Below are 12,847 nucleotides of genomic sequence, written 5' to 3' on the forward strand. Positions count from 1 at the left end.
CCACATTCTGTATGTATGTGCCTGTCCAAAGCCAGGATCCTGTAATTCAGTGGTTGTCGTTTGTTGCTGTGTTACATATTTGTTTTTCGTTCATTTTTTGTACATAAATTAGGCCGTTAGTTTTCTCGTTTAAATTGTTTTACATTTGTCATTTCGGGGCCTTTTATAGCTGACTATGCGGTATGGGCTTTGCTCATTGTTGAAGGCCGTACGGTGACCTATAGTTAATTTCTGTGTCATTTGGTCTCTTGTGAAGATTTGTCTCATTGGCAATCATACCACATCTTCTTTTTTATATCAACACCAAAGACATGAAAAGAAATAAGACGAAATCATTAAAAGGGGGCAATGTATAATAAGCGAATAAGGAACGAATAAGTAACATGGTATCAGTCGAGCGCAAAAACAGATACATACGCGCTAATAGGTCAATTTCACCTCTACGAACCAAGAACAAAAACCAAGAAAAGAAAAGGAAAGAAAGCATTAACAAGGTGCAACGTATAAAAATCGAATAAGGAACAAATAAGTAGCGAATAAGTAACAGGGTATCAGTCGAGCGCAAAGACGGAGACATCCGCTTTAACAGGAAATAACAATTCACCGAACCCATAGCTAACACCAAAGACAAGAAAAGAAAGCATCAAAAAGGGGTAGCGTATCAAAACGAATAAGGAACGAATAAGTAGCGAACAAGTAATGGGGTATCATTCGAGCGCTGAAACGGGTACATACGCGCTAACAGGGTATTTTTACCTCCTCAAACCAGAGTTAAGGAAAGAAAAGAAAGCATTAAAGGGGGCAACATATGAAAAGATTATAAGGAAAAACAAGTACCGAATAAGGAAAATGATTCAGTAACGAATAGGTAAGAAATACGGAATAAGGAATAAAGAATAAGTAACGAATAATAAATAAGTAATAAGTAAACAAATTAGCGAACCTCAGGGTCGCAGCAGCGCAGCAGTCAATTCCATTATTCAAAATAGTTTTTCCATAATTCAAGATTGGTTATTTCTTAATGTTCACGCTTATTTTGGTATTTAGGTCCTCCGTAACCCCTCTAATGGGCGTTGCGGCACATATTGATTATAACCATTTTGTTCCTCTGTCCATAAGCTTTCGAATGGTGTATAAGGTTTCTCTGTAATTAGGGGCTGAAAGGTCTTAGCAGTCCATTCCATTATTCAAAATAAGCTATTTCTTAATGTTCACGCGTATTTCGATATTTAGGTCCTTCGTTACTCCTCTAATATGCGTTGCGGAACATATTGACTATATACCTTTTGTTCCTCTCTTAATAAGCTTTCGAATGAGGTATAAGGTATATCTATAATTAGGGGCTAAAAGGTCGCAGCAGTCCATTCCATTATTCAAAATATCCATTTCATTATTCAAAATTGGCTATTTCTTAATTTTCACGCGTATTTTGGCATTTAGGTCCTCCGTAACCCCTCCTAATGGTCATTGCGGCACATATCGTTTATACTCAGTTTATTCCTCTATCAATAAGCTTTAATTTGGTGTAGAAATTTTTCCTTGATTAGGGGCTGACGGGTTGCAGCAGTCCATTCCATTATTCAAAATAAGCTATTTCTTAATGTTCACGCGTATTTCGATATTTAGGTCCTTCGTTACTCCTCTAATATGCGTTGCGGAACATATTGACTATATACCTTTTGTTCCTCTCTTAATAAGCTTTCGAATGAGGTATAAGGCATATCTATAATTAGGGGCTAAAAGGTCGCAGCAGTCCATTCCATTATTCAAAATATCAATTTCATTATTCAAAATTGGCTATTTCTTAATTTTCACGCGTATTTTGGCATTTAGGTTCTCCGTAACCCCTCTAATGGTCATTGCGGCACATATCGTTTATACTCAGTTTATTCCTCTATCAATAAGCTTTAATTTGGTGTAGAAATTTTTCCTTGATTAGGGGCTGACGGGTTGCAGCAGTCCATTCCATTATTCAAAATAAGCTATTTCTTAATGTTCACGCGTATTTCGATATTTAGGTCCTTCGTTACTCCTCTAATATGCGTTGCGGAACATATTGACTATATACCTTTTGTTCCTCTCTTAATAAGCTTTCGAATGAGGTATAAGGTATATCTATAATTAGGGGCTAAAAGGTCGCAGCAGTCCATTCCATTATTCAAAATATCCATTTCATTATTCAAAATTGGCTATTTCTTAATTTTCACGCGTATTTTGGCATTTAGGTCCTCCGTAACCCCTCTAATGGTCATTGCGGCACATATCTTTTATACTCAGTTTATTCCTTTATCAATAAGCTTTAATTTGGTGTATAAATTTTTCCTTGATTAAGGGCTGACGGGTTGCAGCAGTCCATTCCATTATTCAAAATAAGCTATTTCTTAATGTTCACGCGTATTTCGATATTTAGGTCCTTCGTTACTCCTCTAATATAAGTTGCGGAACATTTTGACTATATACCTTTTGTTCCTCTCTTAATAAGCTTTCGAATGAGGTATAAGATATATCTATAATTAGGGGCTAAAGGGTCGCAGCAGTCCATTCCATTCCATTATTCGAAATATCCATTTCATTATTCAAAATTGGCTATTTCTTAATTTTCACGCGTATTTTGGCATTTAGGTCCTCCGTAACCCCTCTAATGGTCATTGCGGCACATATCGTTTATACTCAGTTTATTCCTCTATCAATAAGCTTTAATTTAGTGTATAAATTTTTCCTTGATTAGGGGCTGACGGGTTGCAGCAGTCCATTCCATTATTCAAAATAAGCTATTTCTTAATGTTCACGCGTATTTCGATATTTAGGTCCTTCGTTACTCCTCTAATATGCGTTGCGGAACATATTGACTATATACCTTTTGTTCCTCTCTGTATAAGCTTTCGAATGAGGTATAAGGTATATCTATTATTAGGGGCTAAAGGGTAGCAGCAGTCCATTCCATTATTCAAAATATTCATTTCATTATTCAAAATTGGTTATTTCTTAATTTTCACGCGTATTTTGGCATTTAGGTCCTCCGTAACCCCTCTAATGGTCATTGCGGCACATATCGTTTATACTCAGTTTATTCCTCTATCAATAAGCTTTAATTTGGTGTTGAAATTTTTCCTTGATTAGGGGCTGACGGGTTGCAGCAGTCCATTCCATTATTCAAAATAAGCTATTTCTTAATGTTCACGCGTATTTCGATATTTAGGTCCTTCGTTACTCCTCTAATATGCGTTGCGGAACATATTGACTATATACCTTTTGTTCCTCTCTTAATAAGCTTTCGAATGAGGTATAAGGTATATCTATAATTAGGGGCTAAAGGGTCGCAGCAGTCCATTCCATTATTCAAAATATTCATTTCATTATTCAAAATTGACTATTTCTTAATTTTCACGCGTATTTTGGCATTTAGGTCCTCCGTAACCCCTCTAATGGTCATTGCTGTACAATCGACTTGTTATATATATAATTAGAGGATGAAGAATAGCGAAGGTCCAGTGAAAATAAAAAAAGACCACGTAGAGTATTTTAATTTATAAATATATGTTTTGGTATTCAGGTCGTCCATACATTGAACCAAGGAATTTCTGTTAGTTCTAGTTAGGAAAACCCACTAGTTTATCCTCCGAAACTAGGAACCAGATAAATAAATCAAATTAGAATTTAAAGAGTGTTTTTATTTTATTTTTCTGATATCAATTTCAATATTTGTTAGATAACAACAAAAAGACTAATTTAGAAATACGGGATATAGCTAAAGTGTCACAGTCAATTTTTTTATTTTTATTTCACTATTCACCGCTTTAATTGAATAATGAAACATAAACTATTTCATTATTCATTATTCATCACTTAATATTGAATAGTGAAAAGTGAACTATTTCATTATTCATTATTGAATTTTGAATAATGAAAAATGAATAATGGACGTACTTCAGCGTGTTGAAAACAACCGGCCTGATTTATGTACAAATAATGAATGAAAAACAAATATGATATAAGTCTTTATGAATATAAATTCGATGGAAGTTTTACACCTGCAAATAAATACATTTAATACGATTCCGTAATTTTGATTGGCCGAGGCATTCAAAAAGTTTTATCTTATTTCCTTATAAATACAACATCTATGACTGCATGTGCTCTCCATGACAACGTGAAAACAATGCAAAGAAAAAACGAAATGCTTTATAATATTTGACGTTATTTTATTGTTGAAGCATTCAAATTTAGTTATAGGAATTGAAGGCTATTTTTTGTAATTTTATAGATTATAGCTGTCGGATCATAGGTTCTGACCTTTTTGTTCTTTCTTGTGGTGTTTTTTTGTTGTTGTATTGATATCTTTCTGTAATGAAGTCAAGGGTCATTATTGCATATTATTTCATATCTATTTACAGAGCTTTTTTGAACATTTGTATGGTGCAAGTATGTTGTATTTTCACCTTACATCTTATTGGCGTCGTTTCTTTTTACATATATCCCACTTTCATATCTCTACGAAGATGTTCAGGGACCCATTTAGTAGAATACTAGGAATATGAGAATATGATTCTGTATTCAAGCCAGTTTCTTAATATGACAATTTTGTAACCTCGCAAATAAAAAATGACATTAATTACGATCCACAAATCAGTCTCCTGTGTTTTCTAATGCTTATCGGATAAGTTCGTAAACCATGCACTTACTTTATTAATAAAGACCGCCTGTAACCGTTTAATTATATTTTGAGTGTTTTGTATAGTTGGGATGTTGTTTCATTGGCATATACTCAACATTTTCTTTTAAACATGCATGGTGTACACTAGATTCTCCGTCGAATAATATCATATGTAAATCTATAATGATTTCTGTTTTTTACATATAAATTAATCCAATGGACATAAACAATAGTTACAGTTTCTGTTCTGGTCATTAAAGAATCTTACAAGTTTAAGAGAAATTATGTCAACACTGACAGATAAAATTATGAATATCAATAAAGCCGTCAATAGTAGCTAGAGGTAGAATCCATTAATTCACTGTTGGTGATTAAATTATGGTAGATATAGCTGGAGATGCTGATTGGGTTCCTTTGGGTAGTAATTTACGATTTCTGAAAAATCTCAGAAATCCTAGGGCTAACTGCGCTACCCATAACAAAAATACTATCCAACATGCAATCTACAAAGTGACAAAATATAAATCAAATATCATTGAATTCTAAAATCTATAAAGGACAATATTGAACAAATGTGTGTTTTATGTGCAATGAAATCGTGTCACCATCCACATTTCAGTTAATTACTCAGCTGGTGTTTGTTAAATATGTCGCTGTTTTGAACTATTTCCGCCAAAAGATTTTATTTTTAGCAAGTTTTGAAAATAAGTTAGTAAAATGAATGTAATATACTTTTTGCGTCCGTATTTTTTCCGTCTTATTTTGATTGCTTTTGAATGATTTCAGTTCTTTAAATTTTGTCAATCATTAACCGTGAGTATCAACAAAATACACTCTGGATTTTGAATGTACTATTTAGTAGATAATTCGAAGCGAGAAGTAGACTGAATGATGACCTTCAGTAAAGTAAGATCATGCTAAAAAGGCAATGATAACCACAAGTTAACAGACAGAAAATAACGTGGGCAATAGAAAACGAAGACGAAAAGACCGTGAGACAACAGCCAACGAGATATTTTGGAATTGCACAGCCTATCAATTACTCCGTTGAAGGTGTGCACTTATTGGCACTTTATTCTGGGAAGGATTGTTAATTTATTAGCTAAAAGGCTTTCAAGTAGTTCTCATTAGTCCATTGGCTGTTGTTTGTTGCTGTCTGGCAAAATTGTTTTTCGTTTAATGTTATTTGCTTAAATTATATCATTGAATCGTTTCAAATTATAATATCTCGTGACTTTTCATAGCTTATAATTAATCATTCATGGAAACAGTATATCAACCAGTGTTTACAATATATCAACCAGTGTTTACAATATACTGATTTTGTGGATGTTTTTGTCTCATTGAAAATCATACAAAAAAAGGTTAAACGAACGCAGCGGGGTGGACTTACAACAAAATTGCCATGTAACTTCCGGTTTAAGTCGATGTAGGAATTTTGGGATGTATAACTTACTTGAGAAATATTCATCATGCGATAGTAATGTCCAGGATGAAAATGTTTGCCAGTATCTTCATTATGCCATTCACTCCCTTCTGCATCTGAACAGCTTAAAAGTTCCAACATTTCAACGTTATTTATTGTATATATTTATAAACACTAATGAAATAAAAGTAATTTCTATACATAGCTAGCAAAACAAAACAAAATGACATGTTCCCCATTAACATGTACAATACTAGATTATTCAATAGCCAAATACTAGTAAATAAGAACTACTGTTCCTTTGCTTTTTGTGTTCTTTGTTGTGTATGTATTCATTTTGAGTCATGGATGGATGCACTATATCCTGTCTTATCTATAAGGAAAAAAAGTGTGGTACAATTTCAATATGCCTTCTTATTCCCGTGTTTCAAAAAATTGCAAAATTTATTTAAAAAAAAAAACTATTTTGGACTATACAGACGATATTATTTCAGGGAATACTTAAAAACGTAGTGAAAAGATCCATCAGTTTATTTCAATGAAAGTATGGATGATCTTTATGTTATATCCTTGTCTAAACGGATTTGGTAGAATAAGAGTCAGATTAATGTGTCCTAGAACTAGCATGTTAAAAATGACAACGGTTTTCAATCAGCACGACCATTCATCCTTTGTATGTTTGTGTGTTGGGGGAGAGGGGCATTTTTTTAAAAATAGAATTGCTTGATTCTAAATTTCTTCAGAAAAAAATGTTTCACAAAAGAAGTGGAAAAATACTAAGATTAAAAATAAGATGTGGTATAACTGCCAATGAGACACCTATCAGCCAGAGTTCAAATTACGTGGATATAAGCAATTATAGGTCATCGTACGGCCTTCGACAGTGAGAAAAACCCATACTGTACAGTCTGCTATAAAAGGCCCCAACCTGAAAAATATGAAACAATTCAAATGAAAAAAAACTTACCACCTAATTTATAACAATACAATTTATGAAAAACAAACATGACAAACATGAACCATCGACAACCACTAAAAAGTAAAATAATAAAAATACCGAACTCAAAGGAAAATTCAAGACAGAAAATCCCTTATTAAATGGCAAAGTCAAAAGCTCAAACACATCAAGCAAATTGAAAACAGCTGTCACATTCTTGACTTGGTACAGACATTTCCTAATATACCAAATGGTTCTGGTTTTATAGCTAGCTAAACCTCTCACTTGTATAATAGTTGCATATAATTCAATTATATTGAAAACAATGTGTGAGCAAAACAAACAGACATAAAAGATAAAAATGTCAAAAATTGGGCTACAGCAGTCAATATTGTGTTATAATCTTATTCACTATAAAAACAAACAACTATGTCAACAAAGAAAATCAAAAATGAAAATTACAGACTCCTGACTTGGGACAGGCTAAAAAAGAATGTTGCGCTTATATAAAGAATAAAGAAATAATAAAGAAATCTACAGATACAGCCAAACATCCTAACCAATTTTTTGTATCTTTGGAAGAATTTAGTAAAACTTTGTTGATTATTAATTTGTGGTAACGAAATCGCTGACTAAATAATTTATCAGTTATAAATAAATTGCGTTAATTGAAATATAAAGCGCGACTATACACGGGCATTGCGAAAAAGTTGAAAAATATACCGTAAGAAGGAGCCAAAAGAATATCATCGTCCAAAAAAGGAAATTAACTATAGGAAACGAAAAATCGTCTCTTTCGTCGTAAATTTCCCGTGTGAACCTAACTTATCCAAATCTTAAAGAAAAGGCAATCATCGCTGTCTGTATTATATTCATTTAAAGTTAATTCCTTTTGGGTAAAATAAGAAAATTATAGACTATTTAAGAATGTTCGCTGATCTTGTTTTTGACTTTTTGTCAGATATTTGGAATCCTCTGGGTTATTCCATGTAGTGTCATTAAAAAGTTTGCCTGCTTACCCCAACTTTTCATAATTTCATGGCATAAAGTTAAAAATTCTTTTTTGAAAATCTTATAAAATTCTTGTTATTTTTACATTGTTTTTTAAAGAAAAAAAAAACCGTGCCAATGTTAAATGTATGAAAAATCTAGAGAAAATAAATTTCCGTCAAATTTTCAACGGCTTACATCTAAAAAAAAAGAACACGGACCTTTTATTTTTTCTGCTTTTTTAGTTTGCTCATCATGGCAATGCATTACAGTCTTTTGAAAAGCTTGATATTTGAAACAGATCGATCAGTCAACATCCTAGGTAAAGGCAGAAACATCACCACAGTAACCTCACCTCACCTCATCTATCAGTTTCATGCCTGTCGGCATTTAAGGCCCAGATACATTCTTTCCATTTTACACGCTCTGTAGATGTTATCCTTGCTGTAGCCAAGCTGTTCCACGCAAGTGTCGTTCTTTCTCTCTCCATGTGGTTTTGGGACGTCCAACCTTCCTTTTCCCTCTGGTTTCCATGTTAGTGCTACTGCACTTATGCTGTTGTTATCCATTCTTAGTACGTGGCAAATCCATCTCCAACGCTGTTCCATAATTTCCTTGTTCCAGCTTTGATGTGAAGGTTTTCATTTTATATGGTGTAGGGCCTTCTTATTCTCAGAATTTGTTTTAGACATCTACTTTGAAAGGTGTTTGATTTCCGTTTGTCTTGTTCTGTTGTTTTCCAGGTTTAACATCCATACAGTAGTACCGATATAACCAAACTGTTAAATAACTTAACATCTGTTAAATGAAAGCGCTGATGATCTCCATATTTTTCTTAACCTGCTAAATTGGCCTTTGGCTTTCTTGGGCCCGTCTTCTATATCATTGTCACTCCCACCCATTGTTGTTTAACTATTCCTCCTAGGTAAGTGAAGATTTCAATATCCTCTAGGTCTGTTCATTTAACTTCACCGGATTGTTATGAGTGGACGTATTTATCTTCAATCCTATCTTGCTGTCAGTTTCTTGAAGTTTGCTTGTGTTCAGCTGTATATATTTAAATTTGGAAAGATAGTAGTGCAAGGTCATCTGCAATATCAAGGTCTTCTTATTTGGTGGTAAATTTCCATCTTATTCCTGTTGTTTCATTTTCTTTTGTTGTTTGTTTCACGACATGGTCAATGGCTGACAGAAATAAAAAGTCGGACATTACACAACCTTGCTTTTCTCCTGTGTTTACTTTCAACCATGCATTCAGACTGTACTCCTTCGTCTATGACTGCACATTCAAATGTATCGTAAAAGAGTTTTATAACTGTGATGAGTTTGTCTGTAATGTGAAATTCTTTCAAGATGGACCATAAGCCTTCCCCGTGGATGGAATCAAATGCCTTTTCAAAGTATAGAAATTTGATGTGTAGAGCAGCATTCCATTTAGAAAATTGATAAACATTGTTCAATGATGTTTCGTAAAGTGAAGAGTTGCTCATTCGTACCATTTTCTCCTTCTGAAACCAGCTTGTTCTTGTCTAAGCTCTTCCTCTACTCCTTCCTGAATTCTTTGGATGATGATTTTATATAATACCTTCAGGTCTTTTTCATAGATAAAAAAAAACAAAAAAAAAAAAAACACATGGCCCTTCAGTAGATGAACGGTCGGTGCTAACATCATTTACCTGTATGTTACTTATTTTGAATGAAACGCTTCTTTATTATAAGCTTTTTCACTTGTTCACTTCAACCAAATGTGTGTTAAATAAATAAATAAAAAAGCTAAATTTAGCCATGTAGGGTCACTGCATGAATATATATTCACAAAAAAAAATCCTAAATTCGTTATTTTAGACAAAAAGATAGCTTTTATCATTTACAACAGATAGATGGATGGATGAATGGTTGTTAAATGTCAAGTGGCAAATGCATATTCACGGGACGAGAATATGTTAGTGCGATATGAATATGAATCCTGCTTTGTACTAGACCGACACGCTGAGACGGAGTTTTAACTAGCTAGTTCACAAGGTAACAGTCCACAGAAAGACATGTCACCTTACCCGGACACATTATATCGACTCAGAGCAGACCAGTTTTTGCTCTTACTCCTTAATGCCGCGTGCTTAGCGGAGAAGCAGCAAATACCAATTTTACAGTCTTTGGTTTACCCCGGCCAGGGTTCGAACCCACGACCTCCCGTACTCGAGGCGAACACGCTATACCACGAGATCACCGAGGCGATTTCTTTACAGTGCAATACTATAATGAAAATCAAAGCATTTAAAGCATTAAAGTAATAAACAATAACAATATACCACTATTCTTACTGTGTATAATATTCATGATTTTTCAACAGTCCATTACAAAACTTTTTGAATCCAACAGATATCATACATGCAGCTATAAATGACATCAATGCCATAACGGTATTTGTTATCACATACGGCAAAACCCACATCTGTGCTCTGAAAAAAAGGGAAATTGATCAGTTACTAAAACAGCAGTTAATAAACTGACAAAAGAGTTCATCTGGTTACAGATAATACAGGATACAATCAAACTGATAAACTGACAAAAGTGTTCATCTGGTTACAGATAATACAGGCTACAGTCAACCATATTTTAAAAAGTGAGGAGTCTGTGAATTTTTAAACCAAACAATTAAGTTAAATAAGAATGTCAAGCCATAGAGAAGATGGGGAATAAATCACAATATTAACCTTTTACTTGACTTCTTATAGAAGCAAATATCTATATATTGTGCATTTTTTAATGTCCTTTGTTCTTCACTCGAGAAAAAAATGGGAGGTTGAATACTAACATAAGATACTTTAACCCTGCCACGTATTGTGTGTATATTAAGTGGTTTTATTTCTTCATGGTCTCTCAATTAAAATTTGGTGTTCAAATGTGTCAGATATATATGGTCGTCTGTTGTCTTTCAATGGCATATTTGCAAATACTTTGTTTTTATTTGTGTCAACTCAGTTGAACGCGAAATACAAGAACAAGAGATATAGGTTATAGATATTCGGTCAAAGATTCCTATACTCATACTTAGTTAAACTTTACCTTGTTGTTTGGCTTCTTCTCAATTGAACTAATGCGTACACATAATAACTACCAATTGCCAAACCGTACAGTATACAGCCTACCACACTCATGTACAAAGGGAAATTACAGTTGTTTGAACTAGATACCTTCTGCAGAATGCCATCCTCAAAATGTGCATACAGCAGACATGAATTGTCAAACTGAATCTGAAAAGGGGAACTTAAGGTCATTTAGATTTAAAGTAAAATCACTTGATAAATTTCCGATATAGATATTTGAGTATTTTACAGTTTATGTTTGTTTTGTTTGTGCTTATGTTTTTGTTATATCGTAAACCGTTATTTAAAAAAATAAGTTCTTTTCCGGTGCTTATTTTTATTATATGTCAGTTTTATGCACCTTTTGTTTGTCCACTGGTCGAAATAAAAAAGTTTCTAAAACTAGTTTTAATTCAAGCAATAGTAGTTAACCGACGTTCCAGTATTCTTACAGCTGTTATCCTAATGCTAGCAAGTTAAAGGTTTGGTTGGCTTTGCTTTCTTTGTTTGTATTAATGTTTGCTCAAGCTCAGGGTAAGTGTCTCCTGCTATACATGCATTACCAGCTATTTTGCAAATCCACAAGGTCAAAATGTCAAAGTCGGTCCGGTCGGTCAATGTTTGTGTGCCTTTCCCAAGTAAGGAACGGTTAAAGGTCTGTGGATAACAAAAGAGAAAACCAACGGCCTGCTTTAAGCTGATAATACTTAACGAAAAATAAGTATGGATATCATTAACCAAACTACAACCAGGCACCTGACCTAGGACAGACACATAAATAATGTGGCTGCATTAATAATGACTGTGAGTGCTTAAATCTGGTGCTTAACCTTGGACCATGGTGTTACAGGAGAACATTTGAACAAACTGCAAAAAATCAGTTGAAAAGGGCTTAACACATCAGATCGGTACTAAGCACAAAAAACAACTATCAAAATGACAGGAAACAGAAAGAAATCTATGAGTAAGATATCTAAGAGTGTTTGCAGTTACTGAAAGCTGTAGTTCAAAACCTAATTTCAACTGATAAAGGGACCATGTTTCCCTAAACTAAAATACCAATCATTACACCCCATACAGACTTTGGTGTTTTAAAAGACAATATACGCAGTCTGTAAAAGGCATACTTTGCAATGTCAAATCACATGTCTTAACAGGATGCAGAATCATAAGTATTTTAAAATAACTTGATACCAATAAAGTTTTGTTGGGAACTTAACTTGAATATAAAACCGTTCTGGAGTTCAAGTGCCCACAATAATCGGGAGCGGGGTCATTATTGCTCTAAGAATGTTAATATTCCTCGGATAATCAACGGCTTATGTAATAAAGCGTCCACTGTGGAATGACGTACTAGCTGTTTTAATTTTCCAAACAGTCTAAATGTATTGTGTTACTCCATATCAAAAATAAGGAGATGTGGTATGATTGCCTAGAGTTCACATGACGTGGATATGAGCAATTATATGTCACCCACTGTACGGCATTCAACAATGAGAAAACCGATACCGAATAGTCCGCTATAAAAGGCCCCGACACAAAAATGTGAAATAATTCATACGAGAAAAATAGCGGCCTCATTTATAACAGTACAATATACGAAAAAATAAATATGACAGACAGCAACCATACTTGTTTCTTATCCATAGACCTACCTGCGATACTCCTAATGGTATACTTATAATGAAACCACAGACAAATATCAGAAAATACAGTATAGTTTGTGCAAGCAAATGTGCATCAATTGGTTCCAT

General features: G+C 33.8%; 1 protein-coding gene across 1 annotated transcript; it reads right to left on the reverse strand.

The window, feature by feature from the left end:
• Positions 1-4,037: 4,037 nt before the first annotated feature.
• Positions 4,038-12,847, reverse strand: LOC127732749 (uncharacterized). Its single transcript, XM_052241940.1, has 4 exons — positions 12,726-12,847; positions 10,329-10,466; positions 6,111-6,204; positions 4,038-5,157 (listed from the first exon to the last, which is right to left on the reverse strand). Exons 1-4 carry the CDS (start codon positions 12,845-12,847, stop codon positions 5,026-5,028), a joined length of 486 nt encoding a protein of 161 aa, XP_052097900.1. The 3' UTR covers positions 4,038-5,025.

This window comes from Mytilus californianus, unplaced genomic scaffold (genome assembly GCF_021869535.1).
Source record: "Mytilus californianus isolate M0D057914Y unplaced genomic scaffold, xbMytCali1.0.p SCAF_26, whole genome shotgun sequence".
Classification (NCBI taxonomy): Eukaryota; Metazoa; Mollusca; class Bivalvia; order Mytilida; family Mytilidae; genus Mytilus; species Mytilus californianus.